This window comes from Pseudonaja textilis, chromosome 1 (assembly GCF_049901715.1).
Source record: "Pseudonaja textilis isolate UNSWEBS1 chromosome 1, rPseTex1.2, whole genome shotgun sequence".
Classification (NCBI taxonomy): Eukaryota; Metazoa; Chordata; class Lepidosauria; order Squamata; family Elapidae; genus Pseudonaja; species Pseudonaja textilis.
The window spans coordinates 198,290,860-198,318,821 of NC_141990.1; the positions used below are offsets into that span (position 1 = coordinate 198,290,860).

General features: G+C 37.3%; 1 protein-coding gene across 50 annotated transcripts in view; it reads left to right on the forward strand.

The window, feature by feature from the left end:
• Positions 1-333: 333 nt before the first annotated feature.
• Positions 334-27,962, forward strand: part of NEB (nebulin) — a 210,313-nt gene continuing 182,684 nt past the window's right edge. For all 50 annotated transcript variants that reach the window (XM_087920214.1, XM_087920218.1, XM_087920215.1 and 47 more), the window contains exons 1-17: positions 334-472; positions 1,202-1,303; positions 2,524-2,587; positions 7,803-7,841; positions 10,237-10,536; positions 11,735-11,842; positions 13,053-13,157; positions 15,561-15,665; positions 15,768-15,872; positions 17,995-18,099; positions 20,352-20,453; positions 20,588-20,695; positions 22,260-22,376; positions 24,202-24,303; positions 24,400-24,507; positions 24,584-24,688; positions 27,264-27,362. In XM_087920214.1, coding sequence (XP_087776340.1) covers positions 2,552-2,587; positions 7,803-7,841; positions 10,237-10,536; positions 11,735-11,842; positions 13,053-13,157; positions 15,561-15,665; positions 15,768-15,872; positions 17,995-18,099; positions 20,352-20,453; positions 20,588-20,695; positions 22,260-22,376; positions 24,202-24,303; positions 24,400-24,507; positions 24,584-24,688; positions 27,264-27,362 — 1,644 coding nt within the window. In that variant the 5' untranslated portion in view covers positions 334-472; positions 1,202-1,303; positions 2,524-2,551. The remainder of the gene's footprint in view (positions 473-1,201; positions 1,304-2,523; positions 2,588-7,802; positions 7,842-10,236; positions 10,537-11,734; positions 11,843-13,052; positions 13,158-15,560; positions 15,666-15,767; positions 15,873-17,994; positions 18,100-20,351; positions 20,454-20,587; positions 20,696-22,259; positions 22,377-24,201; positions 24,304-24,399; positions 24,508-24,583; positions 24,689-27,263; positions 27,363-27,962) is intronic.

Genomic DNA, 27,962 nt, shown 5'->3' on the forward strand with positions numbered 1-27,962 from the left:
AGACTATGGTAAATCATCTCAAGTTCAGAAACCATACATCTTCTGGGAGAGTGGGATGGAAAAAAAAGCCCTTCCATTGGCTTATTGTCTTGAACTTCATTGTAATGAACAAACCCTTAATAGTGGTTTATATTCCACAAGTCTTTGTGAGTAACAGTTGAACCGTTTCTAAGGGGCTGATGCTCTTTGCTGTGTTTTGATTGAGTTAAAAAAACAAAACAACCAAAGCAATGATTTGGATGAGCTACTTTCCTTTGCTTGGAGGGTTTACCGAACAGGTGGTCCTCCAAAGGGTCACTATGTATATTTAGTATCTGAAACTTGAGCACGCCTAACCTGATTGGCTCCCCCCGACCACATGATGGTTTAGGAGCTGATGCATCAGACTAACATTGCTTTTGCCCAGCTTGTCTCAGGAGGGAGGACAGTCAGAGAGGCTTTGCTCCTAAGGAAATTTATTTAAATATAACGGGTAAGCTTGCGCCTTTTACTTTTTTAAAAAAAAGAAAGACAGGTTGGGGTTTTCTTTCTACCAAATGATTGTTTGCGGTTGCTTTTGTTTGTCTGTTTGTTTGCAGACTTTATGTCCTAAGGGATTTTTTTTTATTTTTTACTATTTTACAAATGTTAACACACTTTTTTTTCAGCATCAAAGTAATCCCGCTTGGGAAGAGATCAGTCCTGAGTTTGATGAGGCTTTAAAAGCAGATGAGAGTTTGCCTCTGTTCTTTGGAAATATTTTGCACATGGAGATCAATGGCTCCTTTGGCTAAGCTCTCTGGAAGTCTCTCTTTCTCTCTCCTTTAGGACTTGTCCTATTCCCTCGGTGAAACAAATATTTTATCCTTTGATTATTTTTTTTTAATATATCACCTTGATTGAACAGAACTGGCACAAGGAAAGGCAGCATTTGAAGGGCCTATATTTAACCTACAGCACTGGAGCGCTGCTTGCCTCAGAAGGAATGGCAGTTCAGCTAACTAGACAAAACCAGGCAATCACTCTGGCGTATTGGCTTACAGGGCAAATATTTTTGTACTAGGAAGCAGCTGTTCTAACCCTTCATCTTCCCTGCACCAGAAAAGAGGGACCTGCAGTCTCTCACAGCAGGCTCATTCCAGTGCATTAATTCATTCCGAGGCATTCATTCATTCATCACTTTTCTGCCATCTAAATAACCAGAGTCTTGGATCTTTTCTAGGACTGAAGTTGGAGAAACACATCAAGCACCCCAGAAGCAAAGCAAGAGAGCATCCCTGCAGATAAATGGTGGGACGAGAGAAATTAACTTCATTAAGTTAAGGTCATTTGAACAACATTTGTATGACTTAATGTTTGTGGTTGTTTACTGTTGTATAAGTAAGACCCCAAGTTTATTAGCTTATATAGATTAATGTTACATTGGCCTGCAGGTATTGTGGCAGCATCTGAAAAACAAGGGGAGGGGGGAAAGCTCAACTAAATTTCTAGGTTAGGAAAGCTTTCATGGAAGTGACCTAGCAAGCTGCTTTTCGTCTGTAACACAATTAAAGTGGAAATTTCTTCAGCTTCTTGTCCCTGCCCTAGCCAGCGTACCTCATTGCAATGCTCTTGTTCTATGGTACCATGTTGGCTCAATCCTTATCCTAAGGATTAATTTCTAGCTGCTGGAAAACATATTTAGGATCTTCTAGTTGCAGTTCACAGTCAAAACCGTAAGTGAATGTCCATTCAAGAAATATTAATGGGGCACCATTAATTTTGGTTGGTGCTGGCTGAGAATTGTCAATTATTCATCTCCCTGCAAATGTTTTTGCATGAATTCTCAGTGCACAATGCACAGCCTCAGGATTGTTATATATTCCATTTAACATACTCTGTTGAGCTAGGAAGAGACTTTATGATATCTAATTTTTCATTACAAGTACATCACTCAAGAGAGTTGGTAGATATGATAATCTATGTTTGTTCCTTGTCTGCATCCTAAGCAATTCTATTAAGCAGAATTGCTATATTTGTGCTCATAAAGGAAAATAACAGTGCAATTTGGTTGTTGTTGTTTTTTTTGCAAAAAATGTTACTGGCTAAAACATGGAAGGAGGCCAATGTCTCCACAATAAGAAACTGGCTTTTTCCTCTGTGTATGAGATATTGGAAAGAAATACAAGTTATGAAGGGATAATAGCAATCTGATGCTAAACATCTCAAGATAAATGGTATCCCTTTAATATATTTTTAGAAAGATGAAAGGTTTGATAATGTTCTTGGTTTATTAATATTTTGAAGTTTTATGAACAATATTTTTTAAATATTAATCTTAATAAATATTAAATATTTAGCCTATATTGTTGAACAAACTACGGATGCATGTCTGTCTGCCTATCTCACTCTCTCTCTCTCTCTGTATGTCTTTCTGTCTGTCTCTGTGTGTGCAAACGCATTCTTACAATATGTTTATAGTACATAGAGATACTAGCTTTGATAAGTGAGCAACATTGACTTCATCATGCTGATATTTATTTATCTGACTTGCATTGTTACCAGTGAGTAGGTGGACAGGCTTTCCGCAAAGATGGCAGATGAAGACGATTACGATGAGGTTGTGGAGGTAAGACTTAAATGTTTGATTTACCGCCTTAAGCTATGCAGATGAGTTTATTATTTCAAAGAAACAGCAAATAATGGCAGGTCAGGAACTTGAGATGGCTGCTTCAGAAGTGAGTGTGTCTCCAAATTCAGAGCTGGTGACCGGACAGTTATAGAAATTGATATATTCTAAATGGCCTCCAGCAGCTGTTGGATACTCCAAGGGAAGGCCTAGGACATGAGGTTGTAAGAGTGCATGATGACAGTAATGCCCAGTGATGCCCTTTCTTTCCTCATCTTCCTGCAGATTAAGCCTTTTCCTTTTTAAATATATATATATATAGAAAAATACAGCATAAATGATGCTAATAATGTTAACATTCATATGTGCATTTAAAATGCCCGTAATTCTATCTAGCAACAACTTACTGGCCTACATAGGATCTGTGTGAAAAATCATGGGTACATTTCCTTGCCAGGCTCCATTTTACCATGCCAGTTCTCTGTGCATGTCTTGGGTTGTAATTCCAGATGCACATTGATTATCAAATTGAATGTGTTGCACATTCATCCTACTAGAGTAAAATTTTTCGATATTTCTGATGACCAGCATCAGAATTAAGGAAATGTTTTTAACTTTTATTACAAAAATCTTCTCCTCCTCCTCTTCCTCCTCCTCTCTTCTCCCCTCTTCTCTTTCTTCCTTCTTCTTCCCATCTCATGTATGTCTGATAGCCATGCCCATTGTCTTATCATTGTCTGTCTCTTAGAAGACTAATAGTGGTTTTATCTTTCATATTATCATTTCAGTTTTATATTGTTGCATTGTCTCTTCAGATGTCTGTCTTTTTCAAAACTCTTGCCTCTTGGGATGTTTGTAGCAGGTTTTTAAAAAAGGCTGCAATTGTTTCTAATTTTACTTTTAAACAAGATGACTTTTTCCAGAATCATCTTCCTGGTTTTTTTCCGCTCGTCTTTTGCCCTCATGCTTTAATTTTGTGCGAACCAGAATTAAACGTGCAACATATTAGAAAGCAAAATAAGTATTTATTTCTGAAGAGATAAATTTGTATTTTAAAGGGCATGCAGTAGAGTCCTCTTAAAAGTAGCTTATGTTTTTCATTTTGATTTGGACTTTTTAATGCAGAATACTTAGGTGAGAAGAAGGCTCTGTTTTTGCTTGGCGTGATGGCCAGGTTGCCAATTTTAAGTTGGTCAGTAAGCCATGTGAGAAAAAAAATGATGCTTTCATTTTTCTTCCATGCTGGGATAAATATTCTTTCTCTCTAACATACACACATAAACACAGAGACACACAGATGTACATTTGTATGTATGTAATCTGACATAGAATTAATAAACAGAAATAGCAATTCATTTATAAAGGCAAATGAACGCACACATTCTCTTCCCTCTCCTCCCCAAAATTTTCTTAAATTTTCCTTTTCATCTATGGAGATTCTCAGTCATTCATGTCATGGTTGTCCCAAAGCTGTTTTTTCAAAAGGTGACTGGACTTTGTTTTTCCTTGGACATTTCGCTTCTCATCCAAGAAGTCAGAACTGGAATTGGTTGTCAGAACTGAAGAAGCTTTTTGGATGAGAAGAGAAATATCTTCAAAGAAAAACAAAGTCCAATTGCCTTTTGAAAAAGCACATTTGGGATTTTCCACTATTTGTGGTAGTGCTTTAGCAGGGATATGCATGCTGTTAGTTGTACAAGCACCAGGCTAAGTGGTGCACAGTGAAGAAAAAAGCAGGAGAATCTCCTGATATTCTTCTCATAAAAAGAGCCAATTATATGTAAAGCTTGAAATAAACAGTACCTTGACAAAGTTACCTGGAGAAGTATAAATCATCTGCAAAGAGTGGCAGTGAATCAGGCTCCGTTGAAGGGTGCCAGTATCTTTGGAGGCTTCTTGTTAATGTGATTCATGGAAATGGAGAGGAACCTTAATGCACTAAGTCTGAGAATTTAATCAATGTTTTAGATCCTATTAAATTGAGCACGATAAATCTTTTAATACCAAAAATACATGAAATCCAGTAGAATTTATTGGCGGAATACATGCTTAAAAGTCTAGGCCGATCAATAAAATGAATCTGATAAGGTCAAACAGTAAAAGAAAGACATGGAAATGAATTATATTGGGACCTACATGGACGGCATTAGCATCTTCTACATCTCCATTTTTCAAGACTTTTCAACATACCGGAGGAATAATTCTAACCAAATGCATTAAATAATTTTTGGTGAATTAAGCTTACTCTTATGGTGACGAATGCTGTTTTAAAGTAAAATGCACTTTGAATATTTTGCTAATTTAAAGCTTGATTTGATGCTCGGCAAAATTAGGCTAAAATTAGCGGTTGCTATAGTATTAGTGAAAAAGAGTTTGGGGAAATAATTTGGCACTATCTTTAATATTAAAGCAGGGACATTTCTAATAACGATGCAAGTTCATTCTTATTATTAAAGATAATTCTGGGCCATTTCAACATTTCTGCTTCTTCTTTACTTACCCTGACTCATATTTAAGAAGGTCCTCCTATGAAATTAGTCTAATATATTTCACCGGTACTATTAACATTCCAATATTGCTGAGAGCTTTTCACAAGAGTTTGTACTGGTGTAACGTACAATGAATGGAGTCTTATTAGCAAAATGATTTGTCCCATTTTTTTAGGTTAGCTGATTTGAAGAAACATTTTATTGACATAGCTGGTCTTAGTACATTCATTTCTATTAGATTTGCCCTGAACACCTGCTTAAATTTGATGAAATTTGTAGGCAGTAGTTCCAAAAGAGAGTATAAAATCCACATAAACAAGCTGCAACTGAGTTCTTTCTTGGCTTCTTCATGAACAAGAGAATATTTCAGATATTGTTCGTTTCATTATGTATCTTAAAGGATGATAATACCATTTTCTTTCCTGTGTTGAAATCAGCATATTGATTTGAGGTGATTAAGTGGACTTTAAAAAATCTTCTTAAAACACTGCAGTCATCAATCCCTCTTTACAATAGTCTTCCACATCTTGGTTCTTTGTTTCTTATACCTCTATCCTGCTTTCTTTGGAAGATCAAGGGAAATGAATTTCGTTTGTACTTTTCTGGGAGCTAGATTGTTTCATAGGCATCGGAGTCCTTTTTGTGGAATTTGAGTTCAGTCATGATATTGAACTTTATCTTAGTTAAGATACTGAGAAACAGTAGTTCAGCCCTGATACAATAGCAACTTCTTCCTCTCTCTCTCTCTCTCAGTAGTAACAAGACCCAATTCAAAACATGAAAATAGCCTAGAAGGAAAAAACACAACAGTTGTAAGATACAACCTGTATATATAAAAGCGAAATACCACGCACACATCATCACAAAATCTCCAGAATCGTAAAGCCTACAAACTTGAAATTTGGCACATATGTTCCTCTTCGTTTCTAGGTGCTCACTAAGAAAGGATTTTTCGAAATGACCATTAGAGCATTAGTATTTCATATATTATTATTAACACTCTCTGTTGCTAAGGAGTTCTACTCCCCCTCCCCACCTGAAAAGAAATCTGTTCCAAATGCAAAGCACAAGCAGAGGAGAGGAGTTTCAGTTACAGTTTCACAGCACCAAGCAGCTTTAGTACAGACCAGTTAAACTAAGCCATGCCCAGGCTCCTTGCTGTCTCCTTGCTCACACAGCTAATACTGTTTCAGTTTCCAAACAGCCTCAACTCTCTCACACACTGTCAGGACACTAGCCAGATGAATACTGATGGATACTGGTAGGCAGAGGCAGAATTTCCCCCCCTTATTTTCCTCCCCCAAAACTAAGCCCAACCACATAGTTTCATAGTAAAGCATGGATATCGAGCTAGTCTAATATAATATAGTCTATTAAATGTGAGTTAGTATCCACGAGTAAGACCTATAGATATGCACAGTATACTTATGTCAGTTGTGTTCATAAAAATTAAATCAGCTTATCAAATATAGCAGGCAGACAGAAAAATCAAGATATTCAATTCCTTGTGGCTTGTAGGAGATCAGATACAGGTGACTGATAGCTTGTATTCCATTTGGTCAGTGACATATATTGTGCAGAACTATCAGAGAGGTTTTTCTCCCCCTTCAGAGAAAGGATTGTTTTAGATTGCTGATAAGATTTTTTTTTTGTCCAGTAATTCTTGTTCAGGCATGGTTTCTTCTGAAATTCAATGCCTTCTTCCTTGAAATTAAATATGATAATTCACCCTGAAGCATAAACAGTCCTGAGAGATCAAAGAGAACTTCTGTAAGAGTATTGGCTATGCTTCAGTTCTGGCTTGAGTTATTTCAAATAAAATTTGAGTCATCCATTCGAATAATCTCAGTGGAGCTTTGCACAGCCCTAATTAAGAAATATATTTAAAAAAATTTAATGTGTAACTGTTGTTCTAGTAAACTATGATCGTGTTTTGACAATTCATTTGCCATTTTATGAAAACCTTTCCTTTTACAAGAGCAAACTTAAATGAATAGTCCATGACAAATGTTCCTAGGACATTCAATATTTCCTTTAAAAAGAATTCACAGATGAATAAAATCTTTTTCCTGTTGCAGGGTTGCTTAGTTCTCTTACAACGCCATTTTCACAAGAAAACAATTAAATGCAAGATTGTCAGTGAGAGTTGCAGATGTATCACTTTGGAAATATTGTAGGTTTAACTGCTTTCTGCATTGGTATTTGAATTATTTTTTGGATTATCTCTTCCTTTCCTTAATACCCGAAATAGTACATACAATGAAAGGGTGGTGTTTGATCATGATTTCAGGTTATGGCTAATGATCTGGTGAACTCATGTATCCTGTTTGCTTGCCATTGGGTCATGACTTTTAAAATATATCTGAACAAGTCAATGGGTGTCCAAAATTCCTTAAGTGCAAGCAGGAGATGTGAAGTCTTGGAATTCTTGAATTGGATCTAATACCAATTGGATCTAATAGCTAATTTTTTTATGATACAAGAAAAAGTCACTTTTTAAACAGTTTTAAGTATTATGAGCGATTGGCAGCCACAAATCCACTGGTGTTCATGGAACAAAACACCCGTGGATCTTACCAGCAGCTAAATCTTTGAGCACTTTCCACGGAACATCCTTATTAATCACTTCATTCTTCAGACTGAGATTATGTTCTTTGCCTCAAGGGAAACACACGTTTTTATGAATGACCGTGTGAAAAATAATGAGGTTTCTTCTTTGTTTATAGTACTACATAGAAGAGGAGGTCGAGGGTGAACCAGGCGAGGTAAAAGCATCTGTTTTATGCACAAATGTCTGATTTTGTGGAATTTAATGTTTTTTTAAGCATTTTGTGTGTATGTGTAGAATATAAAATAATTTAATAGATTTTTTTTTACATAGTAGAGTAATCTAATAATAACCTCTGGGAAGAAAAAGTCAATCAACAACTTATATAACAGAATAATGATCTTGCTCTGAGTGTCTTTTACTAAATGCAATGATGGGCAACTTTTTGATGGTAAGGGCCAGGCATATAAATTTTGTGGTTAGGAGGTGCAATAGATGATAATACCTGCACTTAGGCCTACTCTACATGAATGGAATAATCTTTTTTAACTCAGGTGAGGCTCTGATTCTCCGGTAGAGAAAAATGTAGCTTGGGTTAATAAGTTAAGTAACTTTCTACCTGCATGATTCCTACATTCTTTTTTTTTGGGGGGGGGGGGGAGATGTAGGAGAAAAGACAAATAAATGAAAATCCAATTTTTTTTCCTCCAACAAAAGTTGGAGGCTTGTTTTAGTTAATGTATAATTGTTCACTTCTACCTTTATTTACCTTAATTTGCAGCAGTCTTTAATTACACTGAACTTTTTTCCTTGTCCATATACTCAATGGTTTGTAAAATATTAGCTGAGATGTTTTAAAAACACTTTATTTTCTTTTGGGAGATGCAGATGTATAGTGATGCCTGCATCCTAGTGAAATGGATGAGTAATTTTTGATTGGCTTGAATGGTATGATTGGTCTAAAATGTATAGATATATATCTCTGCTCTTGAAATCTTAGCCATCTACCAGAAAACAAAGGGGAAAACACTAATTCTTAGAGGTTACTAAATGGAAGGGGAAATTTGACAACTCAGCGAAGAAGAGAATAAATATGTATCTACAGAATATTTCTTCCTGCAAATTTCTGTTAGTGTGTTTCCATTCATTTGTCTGATGTAAATTCACTTTGGAATGTCCAATATCGTTTTCTTGTTTTTGTTTCTTGTTCAAGTTGCATAACTTATTCATATGTTGTTCATCGTGTTCATCTTTGAAACAAGACTTTTCTTCTCAGGGTTATGTTTTCATAAATGTCACGAACAACCTGAAGATAAATACTGTAACATCATTTTACTCTAAACATTTGTTGTTTATTCCTCCTGACAATTCTTTTAATATACTTTTTTAATTAGAAGTCTAGCATTGTTTATGATATCAGCATGACTGTAAATATTAGAAGCACAATCCCTGGCTTCCTTTTCCAGACTTCAGAGTTACTTAGGAGGATCCTAGAATCTTACAGATTAGATTACAGATTATTATTATTACAGGCTGATGCAGGACAGACAGGACAAAGTTATTTCTTCATTAAGAACATTAATTTTTGTGTTGATGGAGAAATACAGTTATATGATTCTGAATTTATGCGGTTTATTTGTGTGTATCTCACTTTAGGGGAATAGTTCATAAAATAACCTTTGAGCATATATTCAGAAAATATAAAAAAAAGAGGCTTATTATTTTCATAGATTAATTCTCTTATACATTTTGGAATAATCTCACTAATATCGAATGAGGTTAAAGCAAAGGGGGAATTTGTCTGTTTCCATATATATATTGTCAAAATTCAAGCTGATGTAAGTGAGAACGATGGTGAAGAAAATCCTTGTAAAATCCAAAAGACTTGGTTGAATAAACCAATTCCTTTATTTAGAAAACAAATATTTCATTTTATAGGAATAAATTGAATGATACGTGCACATTATAAAGCACTTTTCAAATTGAAGGGAAACTTGACTGAGGACTAGGGAGAAAGTTATATGTCTTTTGTTTTTGTTTTTTTAAATAAAATTCATGGTTGATTCAATTCAGAAAAATAGATGTAACATGTCAAAAGGACCTTCCTGAATTCAAGAATATCAGGATATAATGCTATTGAATATAATATGGGAGCTATATGACTACTATCATGTAGTAGTCATATATGACTACTCTCATGTAGTAGTCATATAGATCACTGTATGAACGATTCTTTGCATAGTCTCTACAACTATTCCGTTATTCCCTGTCCAGTGGTCTAATCTTGGGAATTTTCTGCTTTCACTATTTATCTTGAGGATAGGTGAAAACGCAGTTTAAATTTGTAATTTTATACATTACACAGCCATATGAAATGACTTAAGGTTAAAAAAACTAAATCATTCATATAATCTATTGTGGTGGCTAGATTACTAATTTTGAAAATTCTTTGGAAATTGTCAAAGACTGGTTCTCAACGAAGTGTATCGCAGTTGCGCTGATTTTCAAAAGATTATCAGGAATATAGTCAATTATAACTCTACAAATATCGACTAAAAAGGCTCTGAAACTGAGTCAGGAGATAAATTTGAAACACCTTTCCACGTTTCTAGATGACTACTGAGATCACAACGACCACATACAGCACTGGCTCCGCACCGTACACAGTAACAACAAGACATACTTCAGAAACAAGCAGACATCCTTCAGCAACAAGAACGCATACTTATGAAACAACCAGAACCACAACACATACTTTGGATAGTACAACACAACCTCCGGAAGCCATAGACACTTCTCACAAGGCCTCCCATCCTGTCAGAAAAAAAGTTGTACGGAAAAAAGTGGACACATCTAAGTTTCGGACACCTTACTTGGATCACAGTTCAAAAATGCAAAAGCTCTTCAGCGATGTAAGTCAGACATTTATATCTTTTCAAATTCAAAGCTGTTTAATCCTACTTTAGTGAGTTTCAGTCAATTTTTAAAAAGATCCTTGTGGAAAAAAATATTTATTTTATACATGTTACTTTTTCAATGTATCAGAAATTGATAATAGCTATCAATTACTATAGCGCAAGGGGGAGCTGGAAATCCTGGTCTCTGGAATAAGCTAGTCAGAAAGTATCAAAGCTTAGGGTCATCCCAGTTTAATATTTAGAATAATATGAAAAAGTTCTAATTTATAGCCTTTCCTTATTCAGACCGTAATTTCTGTGGCTAAATGAAATAACCTAATTCACCTCATCTATATCTCTTTAAACTCTCTCTCTCTCCCTCCCTCCCTGTGGATGTGTGCATGTGTTTTGTACTCAGAGCATAAATTTAGTACGTTCAGAGGGAGCCAAAGATGATCTGTAGGGCCATAAATCTGGAGGAAAAAAATGTCTCTTAATCAGAACATTATGCAATTTATATATAAATCAAACTTTCATCTAATTATGCATGGGGATATATCTGCGTTTGTATGCATGCCTGCAGATACACCCCCCTCTACTCACATACCAACTCGATGTCCCCAGATCTTATGGAGTCTATTTCCTATTTCCTCCTTGACATACGACCACAACTGGGCTGAGACATTTGTTAAGTGAATTTTGCCCCATTTTTTTACCTTTCTTGCCATAGTTGCTAAGTGAATCACTGCAGTTGTTAAATTAGTGACACGGTTGCTAAGTGAATCTTGCTTCCCCATTGACTTTGCTTGTCAGAAGGTTGCTAAAGGGATCACATGACCCCAGGACACTGCAATGATCATAAATATGTGTCAGTTGCCAAGCCTCTGAGATTTGACCACATGACCATGGGGATGCGATAAGTGTGTGTCATAAGTGTGAAACAGTCATAAGTCAGTTTTCTTCAGTGCCATTGTAACTTCAAATGTCACTAAATGAACTGTTGTAAGTCGGGGACTACCTGTAGTTAAGCCTTTTTGGCAAATTGTAAGGAACTGTGGGATTTGAAATCAAAAGAGTTTATTTAATTCGGATGCGCCCACCTATAGAAATACATTAAAGCTTTAAGCGCAAGGCATTTCCACAGGGACTCTTAACCATAACACTTCAACATGCTAAAAATAGATCTACATTTTGCTGTCTTCTCTGCTCCCAGAAAAAGTACAAGGAAAATTTTGAAAAAGAAAAAGGAAAACCATGTGGAATAACAACTGATACTCCCCTACATCGGAGAATTAAAAAAGTCCAGGACCAGCTCAGTGAGGTAAGGATGAAGAAGAAGAAACCATGACTAGGTAATACTGTTTTAATTCTAGTCAGGACAGCAAGTCAACTCATGATATTACTGTAAGCCGGCCTGGAACTTTAGGATATGAATACTGCTAAATCCTTGGCCAAGGAAACTGCAGACTCTGCTTGAAGCTAGAAATTTGAGACTTCTTACCACATACTTGCAGGTTAAAATTACAGTTCTTGACCATCTGAAAAATACTACAGGCATGAAAGTTGCTGGTGTAAGAGAAGAGGAGGCAGAGCCCGGATGGGGGAGTTGAGAGAGGAATCAGTTTGGAGTCATTAGGTTGCCGCAAGGAATCCAAGACCAGCCCCTCTGTTGGCTCTTATCTAGCACCAATTTAGTGCTGGCTATTAGTTGACTAAATTCCTGTGTATAGCATGAGTAATAAATTAGCTTGACTGGAACTTAACATGTGGTCTTGCTTCTTCACACCTGACAGCTGGCTTTTATGGATTGTCTCAGCATAAGAACACTGCCAATCATCTCCAAACCCTCTGACATGGTCTCCAAGAGTTTTCCCAAAAGCTAGCACTGTTTTCATTTTAAATGTATGCTAAGTAAATTGGAAGAAATCACATTAATTACGTGCTAACTTAATTTCAGTTTGCTTTGGCTCCATTTTCTGTTTGCAAAGCAATGGTTTACTACAGTTGTAATGAGTTCTAGCTGTATGTACCATTTGTGGGTTTCATCCCACCAAGTTTCCGTAATGGCAACAATATCATATCCGCCCTCATTTACCTGAATTTCTAATTCACCCCGTTTATTGCATTGGTGTGTAGACATTTGAGTCCTTTTTGACTGACCTTGTGTTAATTTACTTTCTACATAGCCTGTGTGGTGCCTGGGTTCCCCTACTTCCTTACCTGCTGTTTGATTGATGCACTGTTAACCTCACTGTTAGCAGAGGGTTGGACCTTCAAGGTCCCTTCCAACTCTATTATTCTAAACTTTAAGTTTTCTATACTGCAGCCCAGTGGTAGTCAACCTGGTCCCTACCGCCCACTAGTGGGCATTCCAGCTTTCATGGTGGGCGGTAGGGGTTTTGTCCCCTAATCACCATTACTGTGGAACCGGTGGGCGGTTAGAAAATTTTACTACTTACAGAGATACAAAAGTGGGCAGTAGGTATAAAAAGGTTGAAACCCCTGCTGTAGCCTGTATGTATTTTCTGTAGGTTAAGTATCGCATGGCTGGGGAGGCAGCTAGAACCGATTGCCATCTTGATGAGAAAGCAAGAGACATTGAGCATGCAAAGAAAGTTTCTCAGCAAGTCAGCAAGGTAAGTTATCCTGTGATGTAGAAATTATTGAGATTTGTAAAAAAAAAAAAACCTTAAGTGGTGCTTATGCAGCTCAAATGGTTTGTTTTTGGAAAAATTATGATAAGAACCTTTTATTACACATCAACAATATCTGTGTTTTATTACTTGTCATCCAACTTTCCAATAAAATAGTTTATGCATTTCTTGTGAGTTATAAAGATAATCCTCATTCACTTACTGCTTCTTTTAGCAACCATTGCAGTTATGATAGTGATGAAAAAAAAACTTTATGACCAATCTTCTCTTTGTGACCTTTGCAGATATGTAAAGGAAAGGAAATCTGAAATAAGATTATAATCATAATTGTGGTTTCATTTAGCAACTGCTTTGCTAAATGACTGAGGTGCTGGCCCCAGTTGTGGTCACTAAACAATGACTATCCCTGTGATGGATGGAATGCCTTTTCACAACTTTTCCTTCCACATTGTGATGACCCGGGGCGTGGCACAAACAATACAGTCAGATAATCAGTAGCAGTCCCTTTATTAGCTCCAACTTCGCCCCCAATCCCCTGGTTACCTTCTGGCTGGAGAAAAACTCTATCAGGAACAGCCTTTGGCTGCAGAGAATCAAGTCCAAAATGTGGCCAACAAAAACTGTAACTATAAGTCCAATCAAGGCAAAATGAGGTAATTAGTCCGACAGGGCAGGAGCAAGAAGTCCAGACGTGAAGGCACAGCAATAACTCAACATGGTTGGGAAAACGCCAGGGGCACAGATAAGCAAAGTCAACACAAGATAAACTCATGTTTGCTCCAAGCAGCTGCAGCACTCAGCATGCATTTCTTTTAAACTCTCATTCCCAGGTGTGGCTAATGAAGGGAATGAGGGCCCTTTCCTCCCCTGTATGCCACGCAACCTATGTTGCTCTCTTCTCCGTTCCTCCCTGTGTGCCCTAGGATGAAGAGAGGGTGGGCCTGGGTCCTCCTCTGAACTCCCTCTCCCTTATTCTACCTCTTCCCTGCTCTGCCCAGCTGGACTTTGCCCTTCTCCAGTTTTCTCCGTAGCCAACGGAGTCACAATCCCACTCCCTGTCAGCTGTTTGTCTTCCTAGAAAGAAATAATAGTATTGTGTGAATAAATGGAAATATATATGAAAATATAGGCAATATATATCAGATTTTACCAAACTGGAGCTCTTTGGGGACTTTGGATTACAGTTCCATGATTTGCAATCATTATGGCTTTTGAATCAGGAAGGATAGAAATTGAAAGCCGATGCACCAAGAAAATATTGGGTTAGGCAAAACTGGTTTGTTTGGAGTCATCAACAACATCACATTCAGATGTTCAGTTTTTCAGGTGATACAGTCTAAGTCACATTGCCTATTTCAGTTTAATGCTTGAAATACAAAATAATACCTTATTCTCCTCATTCCCCAATAAATATTTACCCGGACAGTGAAATAAGTGTAAACTCTCCTTAATCGGTTACCAAGAGGTCTCAAAAAGGTTGCTGAGGCTTCTATTTCTCCCTGAAACTGTAATTTTACCACGATGCAGCTTAATTTTGAAGGAATTGATTTGCCTGATACATCCAAGCTATAGGTAGACTATGATAATACCTGCACTGATCAGTGGTGGGATTCAATTTCTTTTACTACTGGTTCTGTGGGTGTGGCTTGGTGGGCATGGCAGGGGAAGGATACTATAAAACCTCCAATCAGAGGTGGTATTTTCCGGTTCTCCAGACTACTCCAAATTTCTGCTACTGGTTTTCCAGAACTGGTCAGAACCTGCTGAATACCATCTCTGGTGCTGATCCTCCCTATTCTAGATAACATAAACCACACATTTCACACAAGGGATTGTCTTGTGTCAGTATCAGTATAGTCGCTTCCTGTCTTTCTGGATTGGCGCTAAACTGTTAGTATCAGCTATTGTGACCAAAACATTCTTCCATTGTCCTACAAAATGAAGCAAGGACACAATCAACAACCTTGGTTATTAGATTGGGCACTGGAGATATGACTCATCTGTTTATTACTGGAGAAATGATTTAAAAAGAACAAAATGTCTTTTTAGCAAATTCTCATTTATTCACTTAGGTGAATGAATACAGTAAATCACCTTTTGAGGCTGCCTACCTTCACAGAACAGCTTAACATAGTAGAAATTTGAGTTTGTTCTGTGTTTTTAAACAGTAATTTTGAAGAATCAAGGCTAGGCAATTATGTATAAAAGATGTCAAGGAACATTGAGATGTTCAGAAGCAGTACCAGGAAAGAGAGGGATTGGCAGCTATCCTGGCAAGTGAATTGGATTATTGTTGGACTTTATGAAGAATCAGACTTAAAAAAAAGGAGTTTCTTTACAGTTCCTTTAGCCAATGTGGTATTTTTTTTGTTTTTATCATTATAGGTTTTATACAAACAGAATTGGGAAGAAAATAAGGAAAAGTACTTGCTTCCTCCTGATGCTCCTGAGCTTGTTCATGCCATAAAAAATACAGCCTTATTCAGTAAGGTAGGTGTACTTCTGGTTAGAAGAATTTGTGATCCTTTCTTATGTAACTCGTGTTTCTTTCCAGCCTGGGCCTAATAAGTTTCATGGTTACTTTTCCCTCAGAAACCTTACACTGAAGAGTGGGAAGCAGACAAGGCCCTCTTCTATCCTTATGATGACAGTCCTGAACTTAGGAGAGTTGCAAAGGCACAGAAGGCCCTCAGTGACGTAAGTAACAGGAAAAGAGAAAATTCTTGGTTTTTCCTTTAAAATGTTTCGTTTCTCATCCAAGAAGAAGCAGAGGTTGTATTCAGCCATGCTGACCAATTCTGACATAGCGGTAGTGGAAATTTTGAGTAGTTCGGAGAACCGGCAAATACCACCTCTGGCTGGGCCCACCCATGCGCTCCCGGACCTTTCCTGACCTATATTTCCTTGTTTTTTTAGTTCAGCTGATTCACATGGCAGAGCGGATTGCCGGGCCTCAGCTGAGCTAAAAAACAGCTCATCTCACTAGCGCTGACATAGAGGCCGGTTTCTGGGTGAACTTGCAAAGCATGCTTTCATAGAACTGGTAGGAAAAAATTTGGAAACCCACTGAGAAGAAGCAAAACATTTTCAGTGAAAACCAAGTGTGATGACCCGGGGCGTGGCACAAAAGCAACAAAGTCAAAAAAGTAGGTAAAGTCCCTTTAATACCTCCAACTTGGTCCCCAATGTCCGGTTATCATCGGCTGGAGAAAAACTCTCCCAAGAATAGTCTTTAAAGGGAAGAAATTCAGTCCAAACCCAAAATAAATATAGATTATAAATAAAAACCAACACAAACCATGCTGCAGCAATTAACGAGACAGGGCAGGATAAGGAATTGCAGACTTCCAAAAGATAGTGAAACACACACAGTTAGGAGGATGCCAGAACCCAGATAACCCTCGACAAACAGAGATAATGCACACTTTGCCTTCAGCAACTTTGCTGTGCATAGTTTTCCTAGCTGCAGCTAATGAAGGGGATCAGGGCCCTTTCCTCCCCCGTAAACCACATAACTCATGTTGTTCCATTCTCCGTTCTTCCCTGCGTGCCCTAGGTGAAGAAAGGGTGGCCCTGGGACTTCCTCTGAATGCCCAGCCAGACTGCGCCCACCCACGGTTTCTTCCACAGCCACTGGAGCCACACTCCCACTCCCTGTCAGCAGCTCGACTTCCCCCTCAGAATCAGATTCCAACAGGGGCATGACACCATGAAACTCCAGTTGCTTTTTGGGAAAGCACATTTGGGACAACCATGACCTGGATGATTGAGAATTTCCATAGACATTTGGGAAAGGGGATCTAAGAGTGATGAATTAGAACAGTGGTTCCCAACCTTTTCTTCGCCCCGCATCCCTAAAGAAATTTCACTCGAACCTCGCACCCCCTGAAATTTATATTTTGCTCAGTTAAGTTAATCCATTGCAAAAGAAAATAAAAATGCCAACATATAGCCAATATTCTATAATTTACCTGGAACTTTTCTCGCACCCCCTGGAATATCATCTCGCACCCCCAGGTTGGGAACCCCTGGATTAGAAGAATCTAGATTTGCATCAGTATGTTGTTTAGTGGGTAAGCAATGTTTAGAAGCTGACCAATCTTGAAAGGGCTTTTGCAAGAATGAAATAGAAGGCTATATGTAGCACATTGTCTTGCCCTTTGGCACGGTCACAGCAATAGAGGAGGCCCTGGAATGGGATGGACAGTGCATTGAAGATGATAGAGAAAAAGTCTCTGGAAGCACTTACTTGACATTGGCTGATCTCAAAAGCCTAGCGGAGTTGAACCTGAGTTAAGACTTGAATGGGAACCTACAAGGACATTCCAGAACTGTAGGTTAGACAAAAGTAAAAAAAAAAACTGGACTGAAGATGACAGCAAGTCATTTCTCTATTCTGCCAAGAAAATTAGAAGAATATAGTTACTGAGTCTTATTTGAAGGAACGAAGGCAAGAATGTTCCCATTTTGGAAAGTATATATTCCCAACACGAGCCATTAAAATAAATAGCCCATTAAAATAAATGGTGCAGTAGAAACTTTCCACACCAACTCTTAATTTATTAACTTCTATAAAGATGGCTAATTTGTTGTAGTAAAGAGCAAATTTTACCACCTAGCATGCCAAAAGCCAAGCGAATTGAACAATTGCTTCCTCTGATTATCTTGTTCTATTCCTGGTATAAAATCCTAAAATAACTATGCTAAATTAACAGAGGCATATTTTGCTTCCATGAAAATTAACTCCTATTTAGACAGGTTGCAAGAATAAGTATGCTTGTTTAAATAATCAGCCCTCTTCTTTTCCTGACGATTTCAGATTGTTTACAAAAAAGGCCACGATGAGCGGAAATCAAAATACACGCCTGTGCCTGACCCACTTGATGTGGAGCTTGCCAAGAAAGTTACTCGACAGCTCAGTGATGTGAGTATTTTGTGACAGAATTCATTATAATGTATTCACCTGAGTTGGGAGCAAGACAGTAATTAAGGATCTGTAAAGTATCTTTCAAGGAGGGGAAAATATCAGTGCCCTTTACAGGTGAATCTTGAACAGAGGTGGTATTCAGCCGGTTCGGACTGGTTCTGGTGTACCGATAGTAGAAACTTTGAGTAGTTTGGAGAACCAGCAAATACCACCTCTCGCTGCCCCCAGTCACCCACCCACGCCATTGTCTCTCCTGTATTCCCTTGCTTTTTAGCTCAGCTGATTCACACGGCAGAGCGGATTGCCGTGCCTCAGCTAAGCCAAAAAACAGCTGAGGTCACCAGCGTTGACACAGTGGTTGGTTTTTGAGCCTTGCATGTGCCAGTGATCTTGACCCTTGCCATCCCAATCATTCTGCAATAATGCTTCTTCCCATTCTACCTGTAGTAACATAAAGATTATCAACCAATACATTGCTTATTATTGCTAGATTACTCATTCCCTTTTTATGTCCCTAGGAAGCTTTCAAAGTTTTGAATAGAATAGAATCCAATTTAGAGTTGTTTTAAGCTTCCTCTTAAACCACAGTAAGGATTGAGTTGATTTATCAAGGAGATGAGAGACATACATTTTATAATAAATAAATACATAAATTTATGCTACCTAAGTTCCAACAGGAAGCTGCTTAATGATTTAGGCCAATAACTGAAATATAAGTGTGTCAGGACCTGTCAGGGCCCAGTGAAGATTGTAAGGGTGTGTTTAGACTTTACAGAAAGAGGCAATCCTGTAAGCAGTCTCACAATCTTGCAGTGATTTACAGATTGATTGGAGGTTAGAATTGGTTGGATGGCCAAAGCAGAGACTTCCAGCATTGTAGAGAGTAAGGAAGTTGACCTTAATGGAAAATGCAAGAATTATTACAGAAGCAAGAGGAACTGAAATATATTTCAGTCCAGAAAAGCAAGATAACATTTGGATGCAATTCAAGGAGATAACTCCCTAATTCATGGAGGAGGAGGAGGAGGAGGAGGAGGAGGAGGAAGAGGAGGAGGAGGAACATCACAATCAGAACATCACAAGATCCTATTAGTATACTCAATTGCAATTAGAGTATTGAGATATCAATTCCTTGCTGTGGAGTTGATTTGCTTGTCTATCTATGGGGCTGACCTACAGTAGAATTAGGTACTGTATCATTTATGAGAATATCTATGTAGTCCAGATAATACCAAATATGAAGCTGCCTCAGATTCCACAGACTATTCTTTCTACTGTGGCAAACCAAGAATGGTGTTTCTAGCCTACTGTCCCTGGCAACTACTTCATAGTTCCACCTTTTTATATATCTTAACTTAGGTTTGTTTAATAGGGCAACATTCATGTTTTTTTGGAGTGGCCTTTATACTTTGGACTAGGTATGGTGAAGGTATTTCTTGTACTTTTAATTGTTGAAATTTCTCCTGGCACATTTTGAATAATTTTTGTGTTTGTAGAGTAATTCATGTATAGAAAGAGCCTCTAAAGACACATTGTTTTGGTGAAGCTAAAATAAATCTCCCTTTCTAATTTTAGATTACCTTTTCTGATTCCATGTAAAATAATGCCTGATAAGATTAAAAAAAACAACGGGAGAGAAACAGGCATTTAGCACAATGGATGAGATTCATGAAGCATGACTCATAAACTTGATATTTATATATATATATAATTAGATTTTATTGATTATTAATGTGTTCATAATTTATTATCCAACCATAAATTTAAACTTACTAAATTCAGTGCTATATCTTTAATGGAATGCAATGTGACCCTTCCCTCCATATTAGTTATATTTGGCATCAGAAGCAAGCAGGATAGGTACCAGACTGACTTCTCCAGGAAGATTTCCATAATGGATACACTGAGAACTTCTGCACTGGAGACGAATTTCTTCTGTGTCAAATCACACTTGGTCAAATAAAATATTCCTATTCTATTCTATTCTATTCTATTCTATTCTATTCTATTCTATTCTACTCTACTCTATTCTATTCCATTCCATTCCATTCTTCTGAGAAGGTTTTGGAAAGCTATAGAACAATTATGTTATCAAACATCCCTAAGACAGAACAGTCCAAAAAAGTTATAGTTACTATCTATTATGCAATAGCTCATCTATAGCTGGAAAGCAAACCTACTTTAAGAATATATTTCTTTTTCTAAAGTAGCTTATCTACAGTCCAATATTTTTCTCTTTTTTGTTGTAGCACAATTATCACGAAGGCTATAAAAAGGAGAAGGGCAAATGGAGCCAAACACCATGCTATGATGTCGCAATTGCCAAAATGAACTCTGACAACTTGAGCCTGGTAATATCAAAATGCCATTTTGTGTTTGCTTTCCCCCCCACTTTCTCCCTCCCCCTATTTTATATTGATTGATTGCCTTTCTAATAAAATTCCAATTTTGAGCTGTACATTCTTGCACTTTCTGCTGTTTGCAGAGAAAATACCAGGAAGACTGGGAATCGAAGAAAGACAATATTTATTTCATGCAGACAGAAACACCGGAGTATGCAGTTAATAAGCGTGCTGGAATTGCTGCCAGTAAGGTATGACAATAAGTTTAGCTATGTGTTTACATCGAATCCATTGGGAAAATCAGGAGGTGGCCTTGCCCATAATGTGCTTGGAATCTTCTGATATTTCAGTTTACATACAAAGAAAATTCTCAGGGACAACTCAGATCCCAGTCAGCACTTCTTCACTCTCCTACCATCTGGTAGGAGATATAGAAGCATAGTCAGCCACATCAACAGGCTGAAGAACAGTTTCTACCCATGGGCTGTCAGACTTCTGAATGGAAAATAACTTAATGTCAACATAGTATGATAGACTTGCAGGGCTGGCACATTATGCAACAAGGTCACATAGTGTAATAATATTGGGACTGGGTTAGGGACTTCTGTCCTCACTCTGAGTTGGGTGCATGAAGGGAGGCTCAGCCAATCTTATTGTACACATGTTGTACTCTGACAATAAAGGTAATAAAATCCCATCCAAAACAGGAGTAGTCCAAAGCTTTTGGTCATCTCACATGGGTTGAATTGAAATGAAGGCATTTCTGTGTAAATTGAAAGTGTGTCACACATAGGGATGTTTTCTGGAGGGGTCAAGAAGTGAAGATGGATGTTGCAACCAGATGAACAAAGCCCCTGTTTGCTTGTGACATTGACACATATACAAAAAGGGGCTTTGTTCATGTGGTTACAGCTGGCATCATGCTCTTTTTGACCCAGTCTTTTCCACTCTGATGGAATTTACTAATCAGGGAATATTCTGCTCATTTATACAGCTGGTATTCCATATATACTGTGCAGTCTCTCATCTCATCTTGGTGGTCAAGGAAAATTTTATGTGAAGCACTATTAAGTTAGACTTGGATGCATCTGTTAGGTCTTGACATTGTTCAAGAAAATGTGTTTGAGCTTAACAAGGGAGTTCTGCAAAAATTGAATTCCTTTGTGGCTTATGTTGGTGATCCAATGGAAACTTTTGTTGGTGGAAGAGAGAACTTTCATTGATTCATGTTTTCCTCTTAGTCACAGTCCTACTTTTCTGGGAGGCAAAGGAGACCATATGGAAAATGATGAAAATTGCCTCCCTCATTTCTGTTGGTGTGTATGTGTGTGTGTGTATGCGTGTGTGCCTGCATGTGTGTATATGTGTCCCAACAGTATAACTGTGCTAAGTTTTGGATCCTAGCTATTGAGAATGTAATGTTCATCATTTCATCTTTGAGTGTTTACTATCCTTTTTAGATTTAGTAATAAAAGTTTAGCAGAAGAGATAATAGAACTTGAAAAGGATTTTTGCTAATGACAAAAGGTACTTAACTCTTGAAAGCACAATCCATTCTGGTTATATTTCATCAGCAATGGTTTTTTGACTATGGAATAATTGTACTTGCCAAATGCAAGTACAAATAGCATTTTCCAGTTGAAATTGTTTTCTTAATTGAACAGATGGCATCTCTTAAGAGACGCCGGTGTATTTGATTTAGAATGGTACATGAATGTTTCCATTTTTAAAAAAGTCTTTGAGCTAAAAGCCCAAATAAAAAGGTCATCAGGTTACACCAAAATGAATTAATTTTTCCCCTTATTTTTTTTCTAGATAAAATACAAGGAAGATTATGAAAAAGCCAAAGGTTCAGCAGATTATAATGTACTTCCAGCAACGGAGAATCCAATGCTCAGGCATCTAAAAGCTGTTTCAAATAATATAAATGATGTAAGTGTGCTATTTTTTTCCCCTCAGCGATGTTTGACAAAACAAAGTTTCAACAATTCATCATTATATGTTATTTAAAATTAGGTTTCTTTACTAATAGGTTTGCTGTGAGACCTCTTGTCTTGTTATGAAAATGCAAAATTTAATCAACAAATTGGTTAGATCAGAGTAGATAATAAAATTTCCTTTGAGTAGAATGTCCCTACTCAAAGTAGGACAAGATACATGATCTTGTTTGAGGACAGTAAGCTTATAGCTTGCTTACTTCAAACACACGGTGCTTACCACAGAATCCCAAAGTATAATATCTACGAAAAATATCTTGCTCTCTATTCCATTTGTATTGTAAGAGCTATCAACTCTGTGCATCTTTTAATCTTGGACAATGGCTACACAAGGGGACTGCAGATACAGCTTTCTCCCTTGTTGCATTCATATTGTAAACCTTCTGTGAGAGTGTCTCACTTCCCCAGGTATATCGCGAGCCAAGTCAGCGAGTGAAAAAATGCTCTGGGATTACATTTTGTTCAGCACATGTGAATTGGGAATGACATAAAATGACAGGGCTCAGACTACTCTGGTTTTTTTTAAAAAAAACTTTGATTTTATGAAGAGGTGTTTGGGGAATTTAGCTTAAAATTATCTAAATTTTAGGCATCACAGGAACCTGTGTCCAGGGTTGATAGTATTTTGAAGACTACACATGGACATAACGCTGGGCTTTTAACAAGGCAAGATTGGGAATCTGGTTTCTAGGACTTAAACAGAAACCAATAACAACCATATTGTTCAAGTATTTAAACTGGTTAGTGGTTGGGGACGCAAATGAAAGGATGTGTTCCTAGAAAGTTTTTTTCACTATGTGTTTTAAAATCTATCTTTAGTAATTATTCTTGTGCAGTTAGTCCTCAACCTATTACCACAACTGAGCCCAAAATTTCTGTTGCTGAGTGAGACATTTTTTAAGTGAACTTTGGCCCATTTTAGGACCTTTTCTGCTACAGTTGTTTAGTGAATCACTGTTGTTGTTAAGTTAGTAATGTGGTTGTTAAGTGAATCTGGATTCTCCATTGACTTTGCTTGTCAGAAGGCTCACAAAAGGGGATCACAAGACCCCAGGACACTGCAATTGTCATAAATATGAGCCAGTTGCCAAGCATCTGAATTTTAGATGCTTGCAATGGTTGTAAGCCGTGTGGAGATGCTTGCAATGGTTGTAAGTTTGAAAAACAGTCGTAAGTCACTTTTTTTCAGTGCCATTGTAACTTCGAACAGTCACTAAATGAATTGTTGTAAGTCGAGGACTACCTGTGTTTCCTCTTATTTCTTTTCTTCCTTTTGTATTCTATTGTTTTTATAACCATATTTTTTTAAAAAAGAAGCGTAATAAAGAGCATTGCAAAGCTTATAGAATGCAACAAAAAACGAAATCTCAGAGCTTGTGCCATTCAAATATTATCCCCAGGTCCAGAAGCGACACAGCTTTGAGTTAAAAACAAAATAAAGGGAGGAAGAGACATATGGAAGAAGGGGTTTTCCTTTTATTAGAAGAAGCAATTGTACAGAAATCTTGTCTACTATCGTAGAAAAGAGAATGCTGGTTCTCTTATTTCTTCCAGAAATGCTTTTCTTTCCCAATGTTCATAACGTGGATAAGATAAATAACTGAAAATAAAGAATTGCATTCTATACCCTCTTGCTTCATTTGAAGGCAGCACAGGTTTGATGGCATCATAATCAGCAGAATAATTTACATTTGTTTTTCTGTGTTCCTCTTTATGCTAATACTGCTATAATACTTGATATTCTTTTTTTTTCCTGGCAGAGATTATATAAGGAAGCATACGAGAAAGCCAAAGCAAAAAGTATAAACTATTGTGAGACTCCAAAGTACCAAATCGACAATGTTCTGAAAGACTTTAGTGATGTAAGTGTGATAGAAATAGTTCTTTAACGCGCTCCAGATCAAGTCACGCAGTTTCTTATAAAAAACTGATGGCATTCTGGTTGTTGTTTTTTTTAGGTCAAATACAAAGAGCCTTACAAAGCCAATGTCTTGGGCCGGTACATAGGCACCTTTGAAGACCCCTATCAAGCACATTGCATGAAGGTGGCCGCTATGAAGAGTGACGTGAGTATGAGTTCTGTCTACCTAATCTGGCTTTGCTGTTTCTTTAATGGTTACTGATCCCTTATTGTTTCTCTAGAAAAACTATAAAGCAGACTACGAAGAGGAAAAGGCTAACTGCTACTTCCCCCAGACCTTGACTCAAGAATATGAAGTCCAGAAGAAGCTAGACAAATGCAAAGATGTAAGAACTGCTGTGAAATCTCGTATTTGTGTATGGCTCAGAACCTCAGAGAGAGGAAAGCGTGCCTTTCAAAACTTATTTCAAGCAATTAGAGTCAGTGGTGGGATTCAATTTTTTTTACTACCGGTAAAACAGCTTGGTGGGTGTGGCAGGGGAAGAATACTGTAAAATCTCCAGTCAGAGGTGGTACTTGCCGATTCTCCAGACTACTCAAAATTTCCGCTACCGGTTCTCTTGAACTGGTCAAAATCTGCTGAATACCATTTCTGTTTGGAATGCCTGCATTATGAAATGCGTTTTGAAGATAGACAAACACTGGACCTGCAGAAGTGAACACAGACTTAAATCTGACTGTTTCTAGCTCAGGATTGACATGGGGGCTCTTTGATGCTCTCTGAGCTTGCTTGTTTTCTTGCAGTTGTTTTGTTATCCAAACTAGGTAACATCATCAGTGCTAGTGCTGTAGATGTTACCTAGTTTGGGTAATGAAACATCTGCAAGAAAACACCAAGGACCCTTTAAATCTGGCCACTGGTTATGTTTTAATATTGCACAGAAGTGGAAAAAAGCTATCTTCTATTGGAATATTTATTCTGCTTTGTATTTAAGAATCATGGTCTATGTTAGATAGAATAGAATAAAATTCTTTATTGGCCAATTGTGATTGGACACACAAGGAATTTGTCTTGGTGCAAATGCTCTCAGTGTACATAAAAGAAAAGATCCATTCGTCAAGAGTCAAGAATCATAAGGTACAACACTTAATAGGGTACAATAAGCTATCGAATCATGCTAGGAAACAGCCAATATAAATCGTAAGGATACAAGCGACAAAGTTACAGTCATACAGTCATAAGTATGAGGAGATGGGTGAAAGGAAGGATGGGAGGATTAATAGTAATGCAGACTTAGTAAATAGTTTGACAATGTTGAGGGAATTATTTGTTTAGGAGAGTGATGACGTTTGGGGGAAAACTGTTGAATTAGGATCACATCACTGAGTCCCATTATTCCAACAGGTATACTGAAGAACTGGCATTTTGAATAAAGGAGTGAAATAAGAAAAAAAAATATTGAATTGAAGTATTTATAGTCTATGCTATTTGCTTGGTCTTGGCTGAAAACTGCAGCCTGAAGAGGTTGCTTTGTATTAATTTTTAAAAAAGTTTATTTGCATGTAATGTGTAGTTTGTCTTCAGGTGGTATCTTTCTAACATCTTACATCATCATATTAATTTATAGGCAGCTCATGACATCTAGTGGTTAACATGTGTTTGGGTCATATACCATAATTTCTCAAGCAAAATCTTATTTATCAATTCAATTCACTTTCTGTAGATGATCAAATTTAATACTCTGTACACTCGCTCACTCACAAACACATTAAGTGACAATACGTATGGGCTGGATTAAGGATAGTTCACGTTACTGAATAGTAATTAAGTCAAACATCTCTTTAATTGAGCATCTGAAAACTTTTGATGTTTTCATAACTATCATAGGCTGAAAAATTTCAGAACTGAAGGAAATACGGGTAGTCCTTGACTTATGACCACAATTCAGCCCAAAATTTCTGTTGTTAAGTGAAATATTTGTTAAGTTGATTTTGCCCTATTTTATGACCTTTTTTCCACGGTTGTTAAGTGAATCACTGCACTTGATCAGTTAGTAACACAGTTGTTAAGTGAATCTGGCTTTGCCACTGACTTCGTTTGTCAGAAGGTTGCAAAAGGTATCCACATGACCTTGGGACGCAGCAATAGTCATGATCATGAACCAGTTGCCAAGCAGTTGAATTTTGATCACATGATCCTGTGGATGCTACAAAGGTCGTAAGTGTGAAAAATGGTCCTCAGTCACTTTTTTCAGGGCCATTGTAATTTTGAACGGTCACTAAATGAACTGTTGTAAGTTGAGGACTACTTGTAATACATTTTGATTTAGCTCATGCTAGTGTATTTATAGCCTATTTGTATTTGCACAATGCCCTTAGCCGTGCCATAGTAGGGCTTATTGAACCGTCGAAATAAACCATGGCTAAGTTTGCAAAAAAGGTAAGTTGCCTTAACTATAGCCAGAAGTGGCTATAGCTGTTTATGACATATCTAGTTATGCCAGATTTATAAATATCTGACTAGCTTCTGGTTTGCTAGTCATTATCTCCCTGGATAATGAAATGGATTCAGAAGTGATCACAAGATAGAGGCCAGTGATTCCCTCCCACTGTTACTTCTGCCCTTGATTAATCTTAATGTGAGTTATTGAGAGAATGTATTCTAGATGCAACATATAGATTTAAATCTGCTATCATTCCAGATGCAAAACATACTGAGATGTCTTGATTATATGCTTTGATATATATATATAAAACCCCTGAGTACTCCAGACAATATTAGTATATCAAGGTTTTGTCCAATTAGATGTTTTTTTCAATCAGTATCATTAACTGCAGTGCTATTATTTTTTCTGAATGCTGCTTCTTCTTTTTTAATCATTTGTATATGTTGATCCAAAAATGGAAGACCATAGCACGGCAGCTTGAATATTCATTATGCTTTGCTTTCATTTCAACCAGGTTGTCTACAAGAAACCTCCAGATCAGATTAAGTTTACTCAGGTGGCGAATTCTCCTGTTCTGGTACAAGCACAGATTAATACCAAGCAATTAAGTGATGTAAGTTAACCTGCAAGTTAAAGAATGAGTTCTTCTCTGGTTTTTAATACTTCATGAAACTTTGTGTGTGATAAAATGTTTCCAGCCATAATACTGCATATTTAACAATGAAAGGGAGAATTAATAACTCATGGTTGACCAAGAGACATACCTATTCTGCTTTTTGAAGCATTATGCAGTGGAATATTGCATCTTGAATAAACAGTGGTTAGTTTCCAATAGAGCAGGGGTATCATACTGGTGGCCTGTGGGCCAGATGCATCACACACAGGCCACGCCCACCCCGGCTCCACAAAGGCAAAAAACATTGTGATACGTACATACAATCATGTGATGTGATTGAGTTTGACACAGTCCTGCTTCAGGACTGTGTCATCTTAGGAATCTGATATTGTGGAGAAGGATATAGAAAGAAATTGATGGAGATTGGTGTAAGAGGAATCTCTCTCTCTTCACTTATCCTGCCATATTCTTCAATATGGTGGTTGTTTACTTTCATGTCTTAAGTCCTATAGTAAAAAAAAAAAATCTTAAAGCACAAAAACCCACTTTTTCAGACATTATAATAAACTGAAAGGTGGAGCCAGACTTCTAGCAATA